Below are 25316 nucleotides of genomic sequence, written 5' to 3'. Positions count from 1 at the left end.
ACACAAATCCTACTCTAGGTAGGGAACGGAATAGAAAACGTACACTTTAAGGGGCTTAATATAATTGAAATGAATAAATGTTTTCTTAGGGTGATCAACTAAGTTGCATCAGTTAACTCTGTGTCGTTAACTTAAACCTGCGCAGATCAAGATCCAATCAGCGGCAAAACTAACTGGTTTATTTCCAGCCATCTTTCAATCTGGATTTACATTATTAAGCTTTTTATAAGAATTCTACATAGAGGATTATATCAACTTATTTTCAGAATAACTCATCAAATCATAAGATGTGATTTTTGTCTCATTTCTCCCAAGACGTCAGATTATATCTAATCTCTTAAAACAGACATCGACTAAGTACATAAAAGGTTAGACGGACATAATCCGCTTTCATATTACTACATTCGTGGGCAGTAAAAGTAAGTACTTTCTACTTAAGTATATTTCCGTAAATGAAGATTTCAAGAAGAGGTTTCAAGTACACATAATCACATTTTCACCCAACTTGAATAGAGTGTGTCATGCGACACACTCTATTCATCATCATCATCATGGGGTACCATCTTCGAATTGAAGTTTGGAGGTCAACATACGGAAACCCTCACTTTGGGCCGCTATTTTCAGTTGGTTGTATCTATGTCCGGTCCAATCTTTTATGTCATCAAACTACTTTCGTCGGGGGCGGCCTGGAGGTCTTTTGCCAGGGATTTTGCCTTCAAGAATCAGTCTTAGAAATTCAAACCCTTTGAATGTGGCCAAAGAAACCAACTTTCCTCTTCCGAATAATGTTCATCAGTTCGCGTTGACACTTTGTTCGTTGCAGTACCTTGACGTTGTATATAAAACTAGTACACGGAATCTTGAACATTCTGCGCAGCAACCACACTCTATTCAAGTTGAGTGAAAATTTGTCAGTCAGTTTTCAGAGTTATTTCAGAATCCAAACCGATTTAAAATCATATTTGTCTCTTTCATTTATTATTCCAGATATACCAGTTAATTCTACACCAATTCTAGGTACATAAAATGATCATGTCTTTATTAGTATCTCAAAATTTATCTGCCGATATCAGAGATCAATATTATCGAGCACATGTGATAAAAGTGATAAATTGTGATAAACAGATAAATTCGAACGTTCCGAGATCTTGTTACAAAACAGCTGATATTGTGACACTGTTTGGAAACGCAACACTGAATCTAAATAGAAATCTATACATATAATAAAACTTTAGTGTACATAAGAGATATTAAAGAAAAGTAATTATGGAGTTTATAAAAATAATAACTTTTTTTTTAATTTATGGCTGTCTGTCTATCTATATACTCGTATATGTCTGTTGTGTGTCTATATGTTTGTGGTTTCCACAATATTGGTTTCATTGCCATACGTTACTTAGAACCCCAGATATTTACAATAATAAGTTATGATCGGACGCAGGTAAACGCGGGTGAAGCAGCGGGCAAAATCTAGTCGAAAATAATAGAAGAAGATAGCCTTATTCAGTGAAAAAATTAATTCAACATGTCTGTACATCTGTTTTCACTCACCTTTGAAATAAATATAGAAAAATGATAAGAAAAAACAATCAAAATATAATCTGTTAAAACATAAATTATTCATTTTTATCAACAAAAGGGACAAAGATGTCCTAATATCCCGGGGCTGCGGAAATGATTTCCTATTAGATTTCTCGCGCGAGCGCCTTCGAGGGCCTTCGAGCAATTTATTCCTTTTTTTCCCGTTTTTTTTTATCCCGGAATCGAATTGGGAATGAGGAAATGCAGGCTCGGCCTCGAATGCATTGATTTAGTTCCGCTCGAGGCGCACTGTGAATGCTGCTCGAAAATCGACAAACAATTTGGTATTGCGTTGTTAAATTGAGAGAAAATTTAAACTTATTTGGTTACATACAATGAATGTAGTCTGAACGTCAAGACCAGAGGTGGTCATTTCTATCAGTCACCCTTGTTCTACATATTTTCATAAATTTTTCAAAGCAGTCTACTATTTGAGATCCAAATAACATCTGACTGATTTTGCTGTCATACATTTATAAAAACAAAATTACCAAAAATTTCGCTGTATGTTTTTTTGTCTTCTTGTCTTTTTAAATATGCCTGGTGCTGTGATAATAAGCTTAGCTTAATTATGCTTCTGGAGATAACGCACAAGAACGGGCGCTAAAACTATTAGAACTTAGACATAAAGATAAAAACTTACTTGAAATTACATAATTTCAAATAAGTTTTTATCTTATTTTTAGTTTTTATTTATTTAATTTCAAGTACCTTTTAAGGCGAAGCTAGTAAATTGTCCAACAAAAACAATGTTTTGCCCTTTCATAGCTTAACTGACTTTTACCTTTATTTGTTCTAAAAACCCTTAACCTTAAAAGTAATTTTACGGATCTTGGACACCAGACCCTTTGCGTCTTTATGTTTTTTTTTTATACTGGGCAAGTAAGGAAGAAATGCAGATGTTTGACCTCTAAATTAGGTAATCATGGCCTCAGAGCTAAATTAACGTATAACTAATTTATCTCGGAAAATAAGATACTATTACCAAACTCCAACCGATGCCGACGCGATTGCGACATTGCGTAATTTGTTTGAGAGCTTTTATTTATTTACAGCAATGAAACATCTAGTAACGACCTCTGTGGCGCATTGGTGAAGTGCTTGCCTTTGAATCGAGAGATACCGGGTTCGATCCCCGGTCGGGTCATGATGGAATATAGTATCATTGAGTTATAGTAACCCATAACAAAATCACAAATTTACTTTGAAGCTACCTCAATCTGTGTGATTTATCCAAATTTATTTATATATCATTTATTTATCAACAATGTCCGAATCCGCCGTGGATTGACGAACTGTAATGTATAGCCGACATAATATTAAAATGGCGGGAACTGAGACACTATATGGTTGTGCAAGGCTAAAAAGAAGAAAGATATTTACATATATAGATAGTAAATAATTCATTTACCTTTATGTACCTACCTTAGTTACGAGAGATACTTAATAATGTAATATTATTATGTAAACGACTACATTCATTAGCTGTATGTTTTCTGAATAGACTATTTAGATATTTTCTCTTTAAAAATAGTTGATAGGAATGAAAAAAGCCAAGGTTAGTACAAAACATGACGTTTTATTGAGGAATCCCGCTGAGCGACGTCTCAAAGCTCACAAATGAAAAATTACCTCAAGATTGACAGATCAATACAACGAGGTAGAAAAAAAAAACATAATATTGTATAAGGAAAATGACATTCAACGAAAATACAGTCTATTCAAATTCCTAAACTACGCAGAAAAAAATACAAAGCGTACCAGATTTTCAGAGTGGAGTTATGAAAACATACAGTGTGTTTCTATTGAATATTGTATGAAGGCGTGAATAACTTGTTGCTATGTAGACCTAATCTCGTGCTTGGGAATATCAAAGGTGAGATAAAGGCTAGTGCACAAACAAGATATAAATAAATGTTTTATTTACACTTCTATATATATCGTATGAGAGTTTGAATGTCAACGTACCTACGTAAATTCTTGAATTTTTGCCCTCGATATATTTTTGTCCTTGATTCGAACGATTGAAGTGATAGGAAGTTTAATGAAAGTTTACAGATGTTTTTTGTGGCGTGTTGTTCCATCCTACGAAAGGTTACTCCACATCCAACGAATTACGTACGTACGTAATATATATGCGACTAAGGGACAGGACCAAGGTACCTTGGCAACTAATAGGAAACAATGGCATTCCCAAGGAGGCTTCATGTCAGGCAGGACGCAGGCGCAGGTTCATCACAGATGAATGGTCCATGGTTTTTAAGCTTCACGGTTTCACGGCCCAAATGTAACAGAAAACAGATGAGAGAGAGAAATGTAGTATTTTTTCTCTTAGTCACCATTTCAGTACTTTTGCCATTTGTTTCCTTTTTGTTGGTGTAATGGTTAGGATCTCATTGTGGATCGAAAAGTCCCAGGTTCAAATTCTACTCGTGCCGCATGACCAGCACCTGCTTTCGGCGATGGAAAACATCGTGAGTATACCAGCACACTAGTTGATTATAAACTTGTGTGTGAAATGAAAAAAAGGCAATGGCATTCCATTAATAGTGCCAAAAAAGTTGTGTGTTTCATATTTATTATATATTACATTCTCAGCCATGAGGAAATACAACTATGAAGAGAAGATCTATTTGATTCCAACAACGCACTATGACGTCGGAGCCCCAATAATAAAACAAAAGCAATTTCGTTTAACCTCTCGGATTCCTCACAAAGGCTTCAACAAACACTAAATGTAAAAGTTAACTCAGCCGTTGTTTTGTGAATTGAATAAACCCGAATGTTACATCTTTTTACCCATTATGGCATATTATGGAACATGGGTGACCTGGTACAGCCTTGGATTTGAAACGGCAAATTATGAAGGAGTAAATTTCTAGTTGTGTTGCCAAGATAGTCAGTATTGCCAAAAATTAGCTGACATAGAAGCAACAAACCCAAGAAGTTAAGAGCAAGGAGAGCAACAAGGAGAACGCGCTTTTTCACATTTTTGCCTAAATTTTTGCTTAAGTAACTATTCTTCTTCATAGTCGTATTCCTCATGACTGAGGGTCGTGGTCATTACATGAAATGAAACATTCGTAACAACTTTCTTGGCATTATTAATGGAGTGGTTTGCCATTGCCTACTCCATTTCACACACGAGTTAATAATCAACCAGTGTACAGGTTTCCTCACGATGTTTTTCCTTCACCGCAAGCAAGTGGTCAGAAAAATATCTATTAGGATTGAGAAAATACTCTACACAGAGAAAGTACTCATGCAAAACAGACCAGATAATCAAGCGCCTTAGATAGACCTTTGAAAGTACAGTGTATGTGACTCATGAAGCATTTTTAGATAAGTAATCATTATATGAATTTTTTAATCTACTTATCTGTAGTACTCTTCATGACTCAAGAAAAGAGATGACTAAAGAGTTAAATTACAAAAAACTTACTTAGTAAGGTAAGTACCGTCAACAGAACAAGACTCGTCTGATTTATGAAATATCTTTGATGTAAGCGGTACATTTGCTTTCCATTGCCACTTATCTGTTTCTTTCATGTTTCCTTATGTACATTGTTGGATAAGTCAATAAGCGTACCCTATTTTATTGGAAACTAGAGGCCCACCCCGGCTTCGCTCGGGTAAAAACTGATAAAAAAATGGCCTATGTTACTGCTGAACGTTTCATCTGTCACTTTACCAACTTTAATCAAAATCTGCCCAGTGATTTTTGAGTTTAATCTTACAAATATAAATACAAATATTTTCTCTTTATAATATTAGTATGGATTAGATGTTATTGCCGCTTATAGAGGTCTTTATAACGTGACTATGGAACTGGCTTCATTACACAGAGTACCTATAGGTAACGACAACAAAAAGACAATTAATTTTAAAGTCAGAAACGTCTCCTTTTAATTTACTCTTCAAGGATATACAATGCCCTTCATTATAAATAGTGCCAACAAAACAACAATAGTAAATGCACAACAATGTGACAGTGAGTTACTTAATATCCTTTGAAATGTTATCAATCTAACGAGTGAAAAATGAAATATATATATATATTTTTTTAATTGAGTGTGATTTTTTACAGTGCAAGATTTTTTTTATTCAAAATATATGTATTACATTACCAATACAAAACATGAAAATAAATCTAAACCTATAAATTTCCGATGAAAAATGTAAAATAGCGCTTCCATACATTCTTCCTATATTTCCGGAGTATAAAACATGGTGAGAAAAGAGATACATTTTTTAATGATTTTTTAATATAATATTTTTAATAACAATTATTTCGTACGAAGTTATTATGTTTTCGTTATGTTAGTTTTTTTTTTTTAATTCAAGGTTACTCAATGTCAAACTTGAATAGGCACACAAAAAATCAATAGCTCTCTCAAAGGTTTTCCTACTTTCTAGTACGCATCGAAATATAATAGTATAAACTATTCTTGTAACACGGTATTTGAGGATATATACGCCCTTGTGCATGGATTGTTGTACTGTTACTGTACCCTTGTATCCTTTCTCATCATGCCGGGCTGCTACACTGGAGGTCTCGAGTTCGATCCCCGGTCAGGTCAATAGGAAAAATGATCTTTTTCAGATTAACCTAGGTCTTGGATGTTTATCTATATATCTGAATAAGTACGTCATAGAATATAGTATCGTTGAGTTAGTATCCAAACACAAGTTTAGAACTTACTTTGGGGCTAACTCAATCTGTGTTATTTATCCGTATATATCTATAGTATTATTATAAAGAGGTAAGCGTTTGTGAGTTTGTATGGTCATCAATTCATCGCCGCATGCGCGTACAGAGCAGACGTGTTCACAATTCTTTCCTCAAATAAATAAATCCACTGCACGCAATTATAAACCTTATCTCAAAGGAATTTAAATCCGTAATTGTCTAATACAGTTAAAGTGACATACTACCAGCGACTCCCGAGCTGCCGCCACTGCGTCTTGCACGAAAAGGACAGGTAATCTTTACGACTGACTCACGCACCTTCCACTCGCACTAGGAACAAAGATTAACTATGAGTGTTCAACGATCTCCGACTGGAAGTGGCCTAAGCGCTGGCCGATGTGGCTCTTTCCCAGAACTCTCTACTGCATCTCCATCTTCTGATTCAGCGCAAATCACCTTTCGTAACAAACGCAGACTGCCTTGTGAGTGTGGCCATATGGATACAGAAACGTCTAAGACTAACTCAGAACTCGCTGAAATGAAGAAGCAAATGTCTGGTTTGCAAGCCCAAATGCAGGAAATGATGTCTCATTTAATGACAAATAATAGCATACAATTAGAAAACTTTAATAAATTATGTGAAGACATATCTATTATTAAGGAACAAGCCAGTAGTATGAAATTAGCAACAGACCACCTGGCGGAAGAACAAAAGTGTATAAAGATAGAAATTTCAGATTTAAAAAATTCTAATATCAGAAATGAAGAAAAAATTGCCACCATTGAATCAAGTCTGAAAGAAATGCCAGCACCAACGTCACATAACTCAATTCAAACACAGGAAAATATAGTGGCTGAGCTGAACGAACGCCAGATAAGATGCAAAAACATTTTAATATCTGGTGTACCTGAACCTACAACGAATAACATCAAAGACAGGCAAGAACAAGACCGAAAGGCAGTTTGTAACATTATCAAATCTATTTGTCCTGACAGCGCAGAACCCATGAAATTGTTCAGACTCGGAAAATACTATACCGACAAAAAACGCCTAATCAAAGTTATCTTTACGTCGCAAGAGCAGGCTTTACAAATACTTCGGCAGAAAGAAAACCTTAAAGATGAGGGCATAAAAATCTTCTCCGATCAAACACCTCAACAACAATCATACATGAAAATTGTTAAAGAAGAACTCGATCGTCGTATCAAAAATGGTGAACCCAATCTTATCATCAAATATATCAAAGGCATACCCAAGATCGTCGTACCTGCAAATTCAAAAAACTACCAGCAATAACTGCCACGAGCAGTTTACCAAGCAAAAACGAGATAAACAACGTCTCTCATCAGTACTGCATCAAGTATGGCGACATTACTATGAATAGAAAATCTCTGAAATTTCTGTACGCAAATGCTCGAAGTATAATGAAGGCCGGTAAATTGGACGAGCTAAAGTGTATTCTACAATCACTGCACGAAACTATCCAAATTATAGTGATCTCTGAGACCTGGATAAAATCCGAAGAGGATGTGAAAACCGCGCAAATACCCGAATATACTCACTATTATAATCATAGATACGACTCAAAGGGTGGTGGAGTTTCCATATTCACTCATAACACGCTGAAACACAGCCTCGTTGAAGAAAAAACTGTTGATGATAACCATTACCTCTGGATACACATAGACAAATTTTCATTAGACATAGGTGCAATTTATAAACCTGGTCGCACAAATAGCATAAGTTTTCTAGAAGAATACACGTCGCAGTTAGAGAAGCAAAAACGAGCTGTTGTCTTCGGTGATTTTAACTATGACTTATTAAGTCACGAAAAATCTGCTGACTACAAATATGCTATGGAAGAAAGTGGTTTCAACATTCTCAACAAAATTGATCCATTATACATTACTCGTGAAACGGACTCGACAAAATCAATATTAGATCACGTATGTACAAACGTAAATAACAACAAGTTTCACTTTGCAATTATAGAATCAAACTTGTCAGACCACAAACATATATATTTGGAAATTGATAAACATATACCAGCGGCTATTAAATCAACCCAATATGAAGCAATTAATTATGATAAACTACTGGAAACAGTCAAAGGCGTGGATTTTAACAATACAGATGCGGAATATACCAAATTAGAAGAGATCTTAACTTCGTGCGTATCAAAATGTAAATTTACCAAAACTAAAAAGCTTAATCCTCCGAGACAAGATTGGATTAACCAAAACATTATGGACATGATCAATAAAAGAAATGAACTAGGACTTATGAATAGAAAATATCCAAAAGACAAATCAATACAAGAAGCGTTGATCAAAGAAAGAAAAGAAGTCACAAGTCAAATTCAGAAAACAAAAGCAACCTACTATCACAATGCCCTCAAAAACTGTGTAAATAAACCAGCGAAAATGTGGACACTTATTAACAGCCTATATCTAAATAAAGTAAAAGATTCCAACACGACCTCACCAAATAAACTTGTATCTGACAATGGAATCATTACAGATGAAAAAGAGATGTGCGAGTTCTTCAACGACTATTTTTCTACAATAGGTGAAACTTTGGCTAATGAAATACCACAAAAATACCACAAAGACAACATCTTTAACGCTGCTAGCCGCCCTCCGAACCCAGACTTGCACGATCTCTCGAATTTTACACCTGCATCAACTGAAGAAGTCGGAAAAATTATAGATAATTTAAAAAGTAACACTGCCTCGGGCATAGATGGCTTAACTGTAAGAACAATTAAATGTCTAAAAAATCTCATATTGGAAAATTTGACCAACAGTATAAATAAATGTTTGGAACTGGGCTTATTTCCCGATAGTCTAAAGATAGCAAAAGTTACCCCAATATTCAAAACAGGAAAGAAAACAGACCCTAGTAATTACCGCCCTATCTCAGTCCTGCCAACTATGTCAAAAATCTTTGAAAAAGTCTTATATAACCGTCTTGAATCTTACCTTGCAACAAAAAACATTATATCTAGTAAACAGTACGGTTTTAGACCAAAATCTAATACGCTTTCTGCAACGGTTGATATAATTACAAAAATAAAAACAAATATAGATCAGAAACAAATAGCCATGGGAGTATTCATAGACCTGAAAAAGGCTTTTGATACCGTAAGTCATAAAATACTTTTAAAAAAGTTAAATTCCATAGGTATTACTGGAACTGCGCTCAGTATGTTCAAATCTTACCTATCTAATCGGCGTCAAGTAGTCAGAATTGGAAACCAACATAGCCAAGCTAAATCTATCACATACGGTGTTCCGCAGGGATCAATCTTAGGTCCACTGCTATTCCTCATATATATAAATAATATTCATGAAATAGGCTTGAAGGGTGACGTCACGCTTTACGCTGATGATACAAGTCTTTTTTATTTTGGAAACTCAGTTGACTCTGTGATCTCGGACGCTCAAAGTGATCTTGACTTATTAAATCAATGGTTCCAGTTCAACCTATTGACAATAAATGTTCTGAAAACCAACTACATCATATTTAAAGCTAAAAATAAAAAAATTGACAATCATCAACCTCTAAAAATAAATGGAAAACCTATCAGTAAGACAAACCAACAAATTTATCTCGGCCTTCTGCTTGATAACCAACTCACCTGGAAACCACATCTAGAAAAGATAAAGTCCAAACTATCATCCCTTACAGGAGCTTTGCGTGTAATTGTAAAATGCCTACCTAAAAATACGCGATACTGTATCTACAACGCCCTGGTGAAGCCTCACATTGATTACCTTATTCAAATCTGGGGTACAGCAGCCAAATCCCATTTAGATGTTATCCAAAGAGCTCAAAACAAATTAGTCAAAGTGCTTTTTCACTATCCATTTCTAACTTCTACAAAAAAGATATACAAAGAAACCAATTTACTAAATATTACTCAATCGTACATATATTTTACATGCCTTTTAATCCGAAAAATACTAACTAATGATATTCACAGCGAAATAAAATTTACAAAAAAAGGCAGATACATAAAATGACATTAAGAAGTGCAAATGACATTGTTTTAAGAGCGCCTAGAACAAATTATGGCAAGAAAACTATTTTGTTCGAAGGAGGGCAACTATATAATAAACTTCCTAAAAATATCAAAGAAGCCAAATCAATGTATTCATTTAAAAAACTATTAAAACAATACATCAGTAACAACTTTTAACCCACTAATTACTAATTACTTAAATGCTAAATAATGTGTATATATATGTATGTATATATGTGTATATATCTATGTATATATATCAAGTTTTGTGCGTATTGTTTGATTAAAAAAAAAAAAAAACCCTACTTAATAATATACTTGCCTAAAAGTAAAATTAAAATAAAACATATCATTTTCATTTATAATATTAAACACATGTATAATTTTTTGGTTAGGTTTTATATATCTAAATGTTCATAAAACATAAACCTCACGCAGTTCCAAACACGATGCGACGATGTCTCATCTAGTACGGAGTCGCAGTCGTACATCTTTGTACGCATCTTGTTTACCGGCCATCTACTTACCTATCTACGCCCGGCGGTGCAGTGGATTGACATTTTTATAAATTTGTGAGGGTACCGTGCGACAACTACTTGTGTTCTCGATGTCTATGTACGCGTATCACTACTTATGTTAAATTATGTATGTTCTCATGTAAGTGAATTTTTTTTTGTAATTCTTTTTGAGAATAAATGTCTTAAACCAATCTCCGAAACTACCGACCGATTTCAAAAATTCTTTCACCATAAAAAAGGTGCATTATCCAAGATTGCTATAGGCTATATTTTATCTCAAAATTCATACGGGAGCGAAGCCATTTAAACCAAGTTATTTATATATTTATAGGCACATGGATTTATATCTAAACCCTCCATGATCTGAGCCCTTGGCTCGAAAGGCTACGATTTGCAGCCGTCACTGGAGCACAATCCATCACGCGCCCCGACAATGGAAAATCAATAATTTACCACTCCACTTTGATTTATGTAATGACTTTTATATTTATGACCATAATTATATTTGTGTTGCCAGGTGACGAGGTCAAACTACTTTATTACCTACCTTCTGTAATTGATGAAAATGCTATTTTTAATATATTAATTTGAATACAAGATGATGGAAGGATTATGATGTGTGTGGGTTAAACCATTACCATTAACCATTACTATTCTACTATGAATGTCGCCGATAGGGTTGATGTCATTTAGACAGTCGAATCATAAAAAAATTAAAGCTTTGACCGTGCCACACGATTACTTTAATACTCAAAATGAATTTTGGGATGACACCATTTATTTCGGTCTTCCCTCAATACTAATCTTACAATTAAACAAATGAAAGCACGTTAAAAGTGTGTATATATATCCTAGTAATCCTATAATATTATATATTCGAAAGTTTGTGAGGATGTTTGTTACTTTTTCACGCAAAATCTACTGGACGGATTGTTATATTTGGTACATACATAAGCTGAAATAACACACATATTATCTCTTATTCTGAGATTATCACGGAAGCGACGCCCAGAAGCGCAGCTAGTATTTTATGATGACGAAGCTTGTTGCCGATTATAGTATATTTGATTTTTTATTTCATTCCAATAAATGTAGTACCTAACAGTTTTAACAAAAACTATTAAGAAAGCAAGTATGTAACAAATAAGAGAAAAGTATGTACATAATACTGACTACCCCAATAGAATGTTACGAATCTAGGCCAACACATTACACAACATGTTTTCGTTGCTTGACACTAGGCAGTTCAGGACATAACGTTGACATGAAATACACAAGCTGCGTATCACGAACATTATCCGACGTCCTCACTGAATGACAGAATGCTGTACGACACTTTGCAGTCAGGCGATACTCAGACAGCGTGGACCCCACCTTATGCTGACTCCACACTGTCGTCGAACAGTTTGCCAAACTTTGGCGGATTTGCTATACATTGCTGGTTTTTCAATGCGGTTAATAAAAGCATTCATACTAACTGCGCAATGTTCACGCATTCGCGTCGGCGAGTTCGGCGACAGTGTGGAGCTGGCATTACACGCGTACATCGCACATTGGCGCATAATAACAGAATAGTATCGTGTGAGAATTGCCGTATGAAAAATCACAGCACACACACATTGAATTTGAATAACATTATTTCAATTAGTTTCTGCCAACGTTTCTCCTCAGCAGTGGTTATTCCACTCATAAACACATCGCGTTGCCTTGCCGGGTTTATAGCTTAGCTAGGACAACGGGTAAGTCGCGAGGAGTTCGCCCTCCAAACCTGGAAAGAATCCCAGACCGGGTTACGCCTACGCAATTACGAATTCCATGTTAAGTTGCCTTTATTTAATACTTTAGCAAGAAGTTATTCTCTCATACTATGCGGTAATTTAGGACTTTGCTCAAGATTTTTTTTGTTGGCGTCCCTTTTTAATGTTTAATACCATCATAATTTCGTTGTAGATATTATTGATTAATCTGTGCACGATAAGTATAGATCAGAAGTAATATTCAAAATTCTAAAAAAATGTCAAGGACATTTTGATGGAACACAAATTGATTTACAAATCAGCTATTTGTATACAAAAAATTATATATATACCTCGCAATCATTCGCTGAATACCGACCAAAACCGCCTAAACCTAAAAAGCAATATTCCTTTCATCCCGGCAAACAATTTTCCCGGAAAAATTGCGGGTATTGTTCAGAATTTTTGACGAAAATCGGGATTGATTCCGCCTACCGAATATAATGAAACGTATTCCCAAAAGATAAACCTGCCAGTTTTACATTATTTACATTTATATTGCAAAATTAAATAAAAAGTGCTGATGGTGTAATTGTTAAGACTCAGCCAACCTGGGAACCGAAAGGTCCCAGGTTCGAATACTACTCGTGCCACATGAGTTTGTGTATCTATCTGACTCACGTGGTTGATTGTCCACTTGTGTGAATGGAGAATGTCGTTATGTGTATATTAAAATTCAATTAAAAGTTACACCATTGCATAACAGATTTTGAGAAAATTCGTTATGTATATGAATAATTATTAGTTTTTTTTTATCATCGAAGGTAAAGTATGTTCCACGGCGGGCAACACTAATAAAGTATATTCCACCGCGGGCAACACTAATTAAGTATGTTCTACCGCGGACAACACTAATAAAGTATGTTCCACCGCGGGCAACACTAATAAAGTATGTTCCACCGCGGACAACACTAATAAAGTATGTTCCACCGCGGGCAACACTAATAAAGTATGTTCCACCGCGGGCAACACTAATAAAAAATAAAAATAAATTAGACGTACATAATTACGAAGAAGTAAAGAAAGGAAATAGACACATCGTAAATTGTTTAGACCTAGGCTACAGCCATTATTGTAAACTGGTCCAATTTCTTTGTGATCTGACAATTGATTTTGGATGCATATGATACGGGTCATGAATTGTCTTACTCCATGACCTCGTTTCTTGTCTTGCGTGTGCTGGATACATATAAGTTTATATTGTTATTTATTTATTATATAATTGAGTACTTACCCCATATGGGAAAAGGCATAGCAGACGATTTTTATTTATTTATTTGGGTTACCAAAGGTTAAATAAATATCTTAAAACTAGCAAAGTTAACAATGAAAATAAATAAATATATTTCTTTATATTTACCATCGTTATTTGTAACACAATAAATATGTTTTTATAAGTAGGTTATTTTGTTAATTTGTATGCTGAAAGACTTTTCGTATATATGTTTAAAGCCCTATTATATTTTGAAAAAATATTGTAACAGCATGTAACAGAAGCGTCAAAATGATTGTCAAATCACATATAAATTAAAAATAAAAAAGTTTCTACAAAAACGACATTTTTTATGCAAGCTTTTATCGATGTCAGAGAGATCTTATTGTCATGGATTTAGTAAGTACTTAGTGTACCTATTAATTCCATGCTTATTGCATCAAGCAATATACGACAAAAAATATGTGCGTACATTAAACCGTTGAGGAGTTCCCTCGTCGGAAGCCGTTTCTAGGTGCATAAGCAGGTCACGCTTAACATAATAATGCATTGACATCCATGCTAAACGTGTTACAAAATATCAAGCGATAACAAGAAAATATTTACTTCAAAATTGAGTTACCCGAAAAACTTGCTGACATGCAAGTAAAATATTAACGTCCTACGTTAATATTTTCCTATGTTTCCATTCTGTTGTTTTGTATTTTTTGTTTCCTTTTACGCTCTCCCTCACACGAACATTAGTGCATGTCACCATTGACTCCTTCTGAATACAGCAATTCACCATGCTCTACATGGCTGTAACAAATGAAGGTTGAGGCTTTGTTACAGCAAAATCGCAGATAAATAGGTACGCTTAAGATTTATTGACTTGACCTAAATTAATTACTAAAAACGTATTCCATTATAACCAGTATTGAATTTGAAAGTTTCTTTTTTTTTGGTAAACTTTTATTTATGTCAAATAATTTTACACTTAACAAAAAAACTTCATGAAAACTAATTATAATAATAACTATTTATTATACCTACAAAAAGTTGTCGTATTTTCATTTGTGCCGTGTGATTCTGTGTGGTCCATAAAATAGAAGCACATCATATCTTAACATAAGACGTGCGAGGTGATCAAGGGATACTTAGCCTTGACAGTTAATAGACATCAATAACATTACTAAAGAAGGATTAGTTACCAGAACCAAATCTTGAAAATTTTAAGACTTTTTTGTCGTTAAACCCGGGCTTCACGGCGTCTAAACGAATATAACGAATGAGCGAAGATAAAAATCAATCCGCTACCGCTCGTCAACAAAAACAAGGTCCTACTATTATAGTCAGACCAGGAATGTATTGTGTTATGCTTATTGAAGATTATTGGAGGCCGTTTACTACTTTGTTATTTTCGTTTCTGAACCTTAACGTCGTAGTTTACCTTGTCTGACCCTAGAATATACGCTCTGATAATAACTTACATAGATACTATTACTAGATGATGTAAAAATACATAGTTGTTTTATTTTTAACCCCTATCATAATAGGAGGGGAGTTATGTCTATGTTCTGTCCGATTCTCGCGCAATCGAAGTTCACTTCATCAGTTTTTTCTGATGGTTCTGCTACTGTTTCTGCATTTACAAAAAATCAACTGTAAAAAGATCGAGCGAACGCGTCGATCGATCGAAATTTTTCATAAAACTATTACAAAAACAAAAATTGAGGAAAATTGATGAAATGAACTACGATTGTGTGAGATTCGGCCCCCTGGTTCGTGGCCTCGTAACAGCCAAACGGCTAAACCGATTTTGTTATACTTTTTTTAATTTGAAAGAGAATTTAATCAAAAATGTTCTTTAGCTATTACGTTCAGTTGTTTGGAAATTTTTTCTAGCAAATGAGATGATTCCAGGAATTTTGAAACAATCGAGCACATATAAATACATAAATTTGGGTTTTTACACAGTAGAAATGTATGATAATATTCAGACTTCACAAAGATGTCATGATTCATAAAAATGTATATTTATGTATGATGTTGAGGATTAGAGTTGTGATTATTATATTATACTAGCGGCCCGTCCCGGCTTCGCTCGGGTAAAAACATAATAAAGTTCTAAAACTTACTCAGTAATCCGTGCAGTAGTTTTTGAATTTATCGCGAACAGACAGACAGACGCGGCAGAGGACTAGGTATGTATAATATGTAAGGATTATTTTAGAAAAAAATATTTCTATTGTACTAATTTTTAGGAATGGAATTAGTAGGTTGTACTTGTTTCTCTTTCGTTTACATATTTGAAAGAATTACTTATGCTATGTTATAAAAAAAAAATAGTCACGTCTTTTGCAAATCAAATTGGTTTTACTATATGTTTCTTTCTCTCTTATATCCGATTTCTAAACGTGCAAAGATTCTGAACAAAAAAATCTACTATTTCTCTTATTTAAACAAAAACAATCACTTTCACATCACACAAAGCTTCGAATATGTAACTAGTCTATTCTGACATCAAAACAAATACAAAGTGGGAATATATTTCATTTTATGATAAACAATAATGGAAAAAACAGCAAATAAGGGTTCAATGAACTTGTCGAACAAAAACTTCCGAATGAAGCTCTTGTGACGAAACTTCATACGGAGTGCATCAACGTTGCAGCTCTAATGCTCCGAAATAACACAACTTTCCAGATAGTGTGATGAATTTTACAAATGAAAAGTATCTGTCCATTTATTTTTGTTCAGTTGAAAATTTTCTTATTGTGTAAATGAGTTTTGAAGTTAATAGAGTTGAGTTTACTATAATTTTAATTAATAGTGTAACGTGTACCTATTTAAGAAAATTAAGGATTTTGGTCATTGAAACAAAAATGTGTATTTTAGGTTTTTCAGTGCAGATTAATGTCACGTGCGTAGAATACAAATGACTGGCTGCTTCCACCTAGAAGTAGAAGAAACGCCTTCCTGACAGAAGGGGCAAACCAAAGAAATCCTTGCTCGATGTCGTCAAGAAAGTTATGCGTACCATTGGTACTGGTACCAAGATTATATTGGTACCAAGACCGTTCGAAGTGGAGCAGAAAAATAGAAATGCGAACCCTTGGCGTTGTTTTATGGCTGAGTAAAAAACCGGAAAAATGCTTAGAACAGAATGAGAATTTACCATTATGGCTGCTTATTAACTTTAAGGTCTAGCCTAGGCTAAGTAATGACACGTAATGACACCGGCGACAGAAAATAGCACAAGAAGAGATATCAAAAACTCATTTAATTATTAAGTAACTAATTCGTTTTTATTAGTAATTAACTTTCAAATTAGAAGTTTGACTTACACAATCAAAATTAATCTTGTTTAAATATCTGAAACAAATTTAATTATATCGCTATAAAATGAGAATTCCAAGAAACTCATTCATTTAAATCAACATACAAAGAGAATATGATTTGCAAGAGAAATAATATGCTATGATTAATCTAACGTGCAGATAAATCGATGTAGATGCATTAGATAATTATCTCTATTATTCTGAATATATAAAATAACAAAAAAAAATTAAAGACACAGATATAACAATTTTATAGAGAAATATTCTTTAAATTTTTCTCTCTTGTGGCTTAAAGTTGGGAAACAAAACGATACAATTTAATATTTTCACAATTTTATCTCACTAAAATACCCTAAAAATAATTTTTCACAGGAAAACATATTAATAACATTACCTTGGTATTGCGTTACGTTCGCTTCACTAACAGGATAAACATTTGACCTTTTCCAAATTTGTACGTACATTTTGAAATAAACTGTGTATGTGAAACGTAATGTATTTTATCTATTACTATAGATGTTTAAAGGCATACCTATAACGACAATGTAAAATATAAACTATACATACTCTCTAAAATAGATATTTGTAAGGACTAGAAATGAAGTGAATCTTATTATAGAATTCGTAGCTCGTAGCACCCTCTACGACGCTCTACGATATCTCTTACAAATTAATCACTTTTCGTAGTAGCAATGTAGGATAAGTTGTGTCAATAAAAAACATTTTTATTTGTTGATTTTTAAAATGCGAATTATAATAAATGTATCTACGAAACTACAACTTAAAATAATATGTAGTTTTATATTGTCACTTCAAATTCAATGTTATTTATCATTTGCATTTTTAATGAAAATTAATAGTGTGCCTTTTCGAATATTTAATCTACTCCGTATTGATTTAAAGAAAGTAACTGAGCAGAAGGAACTGTTAAAGTATGTCGTAGCACTACAAGGAGTGTTACAGCCTCGTAGCCCCGAAGAAATCGGCTCACATCTAATGACAACTAGTTACGTCCTTAAACTTGTCAAGTGTATCAGAACGGTAGAGTGGGCAAGTGCAGGCAGTCCCCGTGACCTACATCCGGCGACCCTCGCGCGGGAAGCTGCTAATTTCCACCAGCGCCTGCCTACGTCACGGCGGTGCGGAGGGCAGGGGGGGCGAACCTCGACTCCTCGCTGGCTGCCTGTTCAGCTACCAGTCCACCGCCCCACTCCGAAGAGCTCGCACGCGTCACACGCTCAGCGCGGATCATCGACACGACGCCCCCCGGGACAATCTACCAATTTTTTTTATGTGCCCCGTAATTTTTTAGTGACAAAAACGGTGAATTATTTTTTTTAATTCCAAACTGTGATAGTCAAGCGGGCTGAGGCTCGGGTGGGGCGCGTTCCGCTGACACAGTGGCTCAGTCAGCCGCCGGTCGCCGAGTGACAAGCACCATCGATTTTCTCCATACGGCGGTACGAGAGGTACGTAACATCACGTGCTCGTATTTCCAACACGGCTATTTCCACGCGCGAGTATTTTCAGGCGATCTGCTTAGCGTTCAAGGCCGCGCCTGTTTGCGTTCGGATGTGTACTAGCTCCGATTGTTTAGATCCTATTATGTATTATTTATTATTATAAGTCACGCGGGAGTCGGCGGGAAACAAATCATTTTCACGGCTGTATGATCTCAAAATCGTGCGTAGAATAAGTAATGACGCTAGCGTTAAAACAAGACAATATAAGTTGACGTCGGTATTATTTACCTATTGCTTTTATGTAAATATATACGATCTACAATTCTCATTTTGTTTCTGCTCGTAAAAATTTAATCGAATTTCGTAACTATAACCGATATTTTATATAACATAATGGAGAATTTAAGTGGTTTTGCGTAATTATAACATCGATTGGCCAGGTGTGCGGTGGTCTAGTATGATAGTGTGGTCATGACCTACAGATCGTGATCTAAATCTGTGTGATGGACGTCCTGGCAAGCGATCAGACAGGGATTCATTCACGCGAACTATACCTGTATTTGTTTGTTCTTGTATCGTAAATTGCAGAACAGACTCATGGCTATTTAAACATAAAACTTTATAGAGGGTGTTAGGTACTATATATGTACATACGAAGTGTTAAGATATCATAAGAATTTTCAAATTAATATAAACACTTCTATAAAGGCTTCTAAGAAGTTTTCGTATTCGTTACAGAGGACGCGAATGACGACCAGTGTTTTATTTAGAAGTTTATTAAAGTGAGAACTATATACCAACTAACTATATACGTTATGCCTAATGTAATGAAGCTTAGCACTTCGTATGTACATTGTACATAGGTGCTCTGTAACATCCTGTATACTTAATTTTTATTTTTAATCAATTTAATATATATCGTAAATATTCGTTTATTACAAATTTTGAAATGTACGGATTTTTGTTACGCTAGTAAATTATTGAAAATATTATACGTTTAACAAAATTAAGGTCAGCATACAGCATATTCACATTCATTTTATTCAAATTAATTCTAATTGGCTGTTTCGTATATCCTTCATTGTTTATGTCATGTTAAAATTAATGTCAATATTGAAGATCACTAGAAACTTAGTTACTAGTCAGCAAAATGATTGTTTTATCTGTCTTAGCTGTAAATACAGGAGATAAATTAAAATTGTGATTGACAAATGGATGATTACTGGATAATTAGACCAGAACATAAGATTGATTGCAGCAAAAACAATAACCATCGACAATCATGCGCATTCATGGAAGACAGATAACATTATTCAATTGTTTGAACAGAAAAAGAACTCATTGTAAAATGTATTTTTATCAAATCATAATGAAAAAACAGTTCTTGCACGTGGTTTCTGCTTTATGGCTTCTTATTAGCACTACACCATATCCTTGCGTGGTTATCGTATGTGATGACGAAGTTATGAAATACCGGACAGCTAATACATAACAACAGCATTCCCAAAGAGGGCTGTCAACAGACTGACGGCCAGTTTATTTTGTACACGTACCCTGGGAATCGGGGCGTCACAGCCAAGAATGTGACCGGGTATATGGTAGTGGATGAAGGAGACAACGATTTTTACAAGTCGAAACATCGGCACGTACGATGTATATTCGACAATATCCGAAAATTACAAGTGACTGGGAAACACAGTTTAATGTAATTTTAAATGTATTAAAGTAAAAATAATGATCAATAACAATTAATTTAAGAAAAAAACCATAGATCGAATAGTTCAGACATTTAGACGCTTCGTGGCAACACACAAACACATCAAACTTATTACTGAAAATATTTAATTGTACGCTAGCGTAATTCACAAATTTACATTTAAAGTTTTAGTAGTAACCTTGCATTGTCGCATCGATGTAAACGTAATGACATGTAATGGTTAATAAGAATTAAGAAGATAACACCTCTCAATTAGTCGGGGGATAAAAAATATAAATTGCAGACAATACCATAAATATAGATTCTCACTGTATACACATCTCAATGTCATGTTACTAAGTTGTCTATTGTTGTTGGACAAAAGGAAGTACATCACTATTAACTCGTTAGTTAAAATTGGTTTGGTTCGAAGCAGTAAAAGTTATTGGATTCTTATCACTATTTTCTGATTGGTTGAATTTACACGTGCAACGCTGTGCCCGGTTGGTAGGCACTTTTCACGTGTATAGTCGACCGCATATCGAATTACCTCCCTACATGAATATTTACGCCACAGTAATAGAGGCGAGTTTGTAATGTATTTGAGTAGGTCGGTGTGTTGTTTGTACTCCACTGTTAAAATGTTATCATTCCATTTTGTACTGTAATATTATTTTGTTTTTTTTTTAACGTAATTAATGTGAATTTGAACTAATAAAATACTTCCTGATTTGCACTGGGAGTATAATTGGATATGACAAAATGAAATTTTCGAAATATTATTTCAAAATTTATTAAAACTGATTACGCAGAACTAGCAGTTTCTAAAATATGGTTTGAATGTGATAAATAATATCAAAACCGTAGAGAGGCTTTAAAATTACGTATATATGTATAATGAACAAGTCTAGGTAAAATTGGAGAAAATTGACCTTGAAGCACACGAAGTCACAAATACAAATCTGTATATCTAGGTAGGTATATATATAAGGACAAATCAAACAGATTGAGTTAAAGTAAATTCGAGACTTATGATATAAGTATCTAAACGTCCAAGACCCATTTCGATCGGAAAAAGATAATTTTCCATCTTGACCTGACTGGGTCGAACCCGGGACCTCAAGTGTCCGGCATGATCACCGGATGATTAGGCTACAAAGGTCGTTTTTTTTAGTTAGTCTACTTTAATTAAATAAATTATTAAGTACCGTTAAATTATTACGGTCAACAAGCTAATTAGTAATATTTATGTAGGTTACATAGTTTAATAAATTAATTTAATATTAATATGTCATCGGTAACTTTTTTTAATGTCTCTGTTAAGGGGAGGCACTTTAGTTGTATCTATACTCGCATTTTCATTACACTAGACTAGACTACTGCAATGGTTCAATCGGTTTTGTTCAATTGAGCCACTATATCTGTATTGTCGAGGGGCTGGATGGTCTCAATGTTTACATAATGAAACAGCCTGCTCTCATATGCTTCTGCATATTTGATTACTGTATAGATGAACTATATATTAAGATCCCGGTTCAGGTCGCCATTTCTTACGTACCATTAGGCTACAAAGGTCGTAAAATCCATATATTGGTGTCAAGGTAATATTATGACGTCGCGGTCATCTGGCATCATCAGGTTGCCGCTGTCGCCAAAACACGTCAAATTTGGATGCTTGATGGCAGAGGAGTTACATCTGTCGCCAGGTGACGTCCGTAACATTACGTGCAAAGATACTAAACGTTTGTTCACGTGAGACGGATTAGTTAATTTTTTAAAATGAAAATAAATTCATTTATTCAATTCAACAGATTACAAATAAATACAATGACAATAATTTAATGAAAAATACCACCTTGGCTCAAAGTTTCCGATTACACCTTGCCGCATTTCCTCTTTGAATAGTCTTTGGATATCCTTTGACCCAGGTACCAACCAGAGCGAAAGTCAAGGCCAGGTTTTAAATTAATTAAATAACTAGTTGATAGTTATATCTATACGACAATGACTCGATATGACTGGCTCGCCGTTACGACTTGCTGTTGAACCAAATCTCCGTTGAACTTGATATCTATAATAATATTTTTATTACTTAAATTAATAGGTATGTGTAAATAACAGTAAATACATATTGTCGGAAAATTACTGGCAACTTCTGTAAGGATTTCGAAATCGATGATAATGATTTTTAGTAAATGTTACATGATATATTTATTTATAATAATCTTGCATTTGATTTATATGGAAGAATAAACATCAAATTTTGTAATACGAAAGCAGTGAAACTGTTTTCAAAAGAGATATAATAATTCAGTCGAGATTTATGACTAAAGTGCCATTGTCTATACGCAATAGAAAAAAATAAACGACCGAGAAAGAAAAAATTCAATGTCAAAGACAGAGAAGGACTGAATGAATAATAGATAAAATGAAATCGACAATAATTTGCATGTCAAATAAACTAATGGCGGAGACGCTAACAACATTAGGACAAATGGAACCGTGCAAAGTGTAGAATGTTATGCCGCCGACAGACACATGCCGGCGCGAATGCGTGAACATTGCGCAGTTAGTATGAGTGCTTTTATTTACCGCAATCAAAAACCAACAATGTTAACCGAATCCGCTAAAGTTTGGCAAACTGTTCGACGACGGTGTGGAGCCGGCATTACGTCTGTGCACACAACACGCATAATTGGTGATAATAAGTGACGACACAGTATAACCATGTTGAATGACATGCTTTAAATAAGGATCTTTCTCAAACTTTCAAGGTTTTGTTGGAAAATTATATTGTTTTATCTTGTCATGACAAGCAAATATTTAGTGATGTGGCTGGCGGTCAGTGTAAATTGACTGTAAAGTTACATAAAGTGTAGTTAAACACGTAATGTAACTAAATTTCGTATGTTAGTAGCTATACATGTTACATAAACGCAATTTAAAAGTTCGGGTGTTTTAGGTACCATAGGAGTATGGTATAACAAAATTACTATACTAGTTATAGTACTGATTTTACTCTGTTACATAAGTAATTAATCTCTTCTACTCCAGGTCTTATTGTTAGGTTGACAAATTCAATCGTTATTTTTAAATATAAGGAAGCAATTTTCGAAATATCAAAAATTGTGATTTTTTATCATAAATATGAACTATATGAATATACTACTTCAGTGGCTTACAGGTCATGCCTTATCTTATCATGTTAAAATGATGATAAGTCAGATACAATGATGATATCTTCCAATTAATATCTCTGGTTAATTAGGAAATATTTCTCAATTTATCTATTTTGTTGAAAAATATCTGTTTTTAATTAACATCCTTAACCTGAACTTTAACAAAATACTCTAAGTTAATTAACAACGTGTACTTTTTAATAAAAAAACAATGTTTTTCGTTAATAAAAACAAATGTTACCATTGCAGTAGTTAATGTTAGTGGTGATTCTAATTAACTGGAAGATCAGATTCCTTTATTTTATTTTGTAAATGTGTAAATTAAAATTCTATTTTTGTATTCAATTTTCACAATTCCCGATAGCGTCTTCTATTTTTACAACTCTACTACCTGCTTCGTGTTCTATTTTTAAAATGTTCTTGTCTAATTATAAATGCCCTATTTTGCTGAGTATTTTTGTCATTTTTATTTATTAAATATTATTTTGATATTATGTGATTTCGCCACAGACTTATGATTTTGCTAATTATATTTATTTTAATTTCAAACTCCTAAATTATGAAAGGCAATTCCTCAATTTTCTTCATTTGTCCAAAACAATTATTAAAAACTGATTACACAGCTAATGAAAAATACAAATAATAATTTTAAATAAGTCTTTTCTGACAGTATGGGTGTAAAGGAAGAGATTTTATAAAGGCATTTAGTTAGTGACGTTTTGTAATAGTGCGCCCTTTTCTTTTCTGTTTGCCTTGTAGCGTCATATTTTTTTAATGACCTTTCCTTGATCCTATTTTCCTTTTTAGATTTTTTTATTCGTCTAGAATTAGTTTTCTTGATAGTTAAAGTCATTGTTAACAATTATAGGTACTTAATTAAAAGTCAATCGTAAATTCTAATTTATAAACAACTTTTTACGATCTCCGTGTTTCTGATTTTATAATTATAAATTTAAATGAATGAAACAAGTCGAGCACTATGATTGCGTCGAGAATTGAAAATAAAAATCTATTTTTAAAATGTTCTTGTCTAAATAACAACTATATTTTACTGAGTGTTTTTTTTCTTTTTTTATCTATTTTATCATTTTTTGAAATCATGTGATTTTGTTAATTTATTAGTTTTCAAACGCCAAAATAATGTAAGGTAATTCCTTTATTTATTTCAGTTATTTTCTCAATTTTCTAAAATAAATCATCATATGCAATGTATTACATGTGAGTATGTTTGCTACAATCACGCTAACTCTATTGATCTGATTTCGATTACATTTTGATGCAGTGGAAGAATATATACTGAAACATTGGGTAAATAATAAAATAAATTAAGAAGCCTACTTCAATTTAAACACAAAATCCTATGAAAGACCCGGGCGCTGCATGTAGTGTAATATAAATGAAATTATGAAATGTCGACATAATGTCACTTCCACTAGGAATATTCCGCGGAGACCGACGTATACGCATGTCATCTGACACAACAGAATTTAGAATATCGTTATAAGTCAAGTAGAAGTGGCATACACGCATTGAGCTCACTCACACTTACTCAATCGAATCGAATATTTATTCGAATTTCAAATCAAATACGTTGTAGAATTTTATTAAATTTATTTTTATATACGAGTACGTATACTACAATTCTAAGGACTGTCTACGTAGACAGGGTACATTTTTTTGCGAATATATGATTCTTTTTTAAATTTATTAATTTCTAATTAATACGGTACGAGAATACTTACAATAATAAAACGAAACATTGAAATGTAATTTGCAACATTAAAACTAAAATGTAAATATTTCGTCGATCGCGTCTGATCTAAAAAAAAAGTTAT

At 33.7% G+C, this 25316-nt stretch overlaps 2 protein-coding genes across 2 annotated transcripts in view; both read left to right on the top strand.

Moving 5' to 3' along the window:
• The first annotated feature begins 7696 nt into the window (after positions 1-7696).
• On the top strand, positions 7697-18574 carry LOC128683971 (uncharacterized). The gene is made up of 3 exons (XM_053770102.1): positions 7697-9025; positions 18047-18443; positions 18501-18574. The coding sequence occupies exons 1-3, from the start codon at positions 7697-7699 to the stop codon at positions 18572-18574; spliced, it is 1800 nt and encodes a 599-aa protein (XP_053626077.1).
• Positions 18326-25316, top strand: part of Tob (Transducer of ERBB2) — a 41993-nt gene continuing 35002 nt past the window's right edge. Inside the window, exon 1 of the mRNA XM_053769336.2 lies at positions 18326-18612. The gene's annotated coding sequence lies outside the window, so the exon portion shown is untranslated. The remainder of the gene's footprint in view (positions 18613-25316) is intronic.

Source organism: Plodia interpunctella, chromosome 3, assembly GCF_027563975.2.
Source record: "Plodia interpunctella isolate USDA-ARS_2022_Savannah chromosome 3, ilPloInte3.2, whole genome shotgun sequence".
Taxonomy (NCBI): domain Eukaryota; kingdom Metazoa; phylum Arthropoda; class Insecta; order Lepidoptera; family Pyralidae; genus Plodia; species Plodia interpunctella.
This window is presented reverse-complemented; position numbering and strand designations above follow the sequence as displayed.

Excerpts from the sequence above, each read along its gene's own strand:
- LOC128683971 (XM_053770102.1), top strand. The coding sequence starts at position 7,697 with ATGAAGGCCGGTAAATTGGACGAGCTAAAGTGTATTCTACAATCACTG. Across the intron at positions 9,026-18,046 it reads CGGGCATAGATGGCTTAACT|AAAGTAACTGAGCAGAAGGA; the intron begins GTAAGAACAATT and ends ATTGATTTAAAG. Across the intron at positions 18,444-18,500 it reads CAATTTTTTTTATGTGCCCC|TCAAGCGGGCTGAGGCTCGG; the intron begins GTAATTTTTTAG and ends AAACTGTGATAG.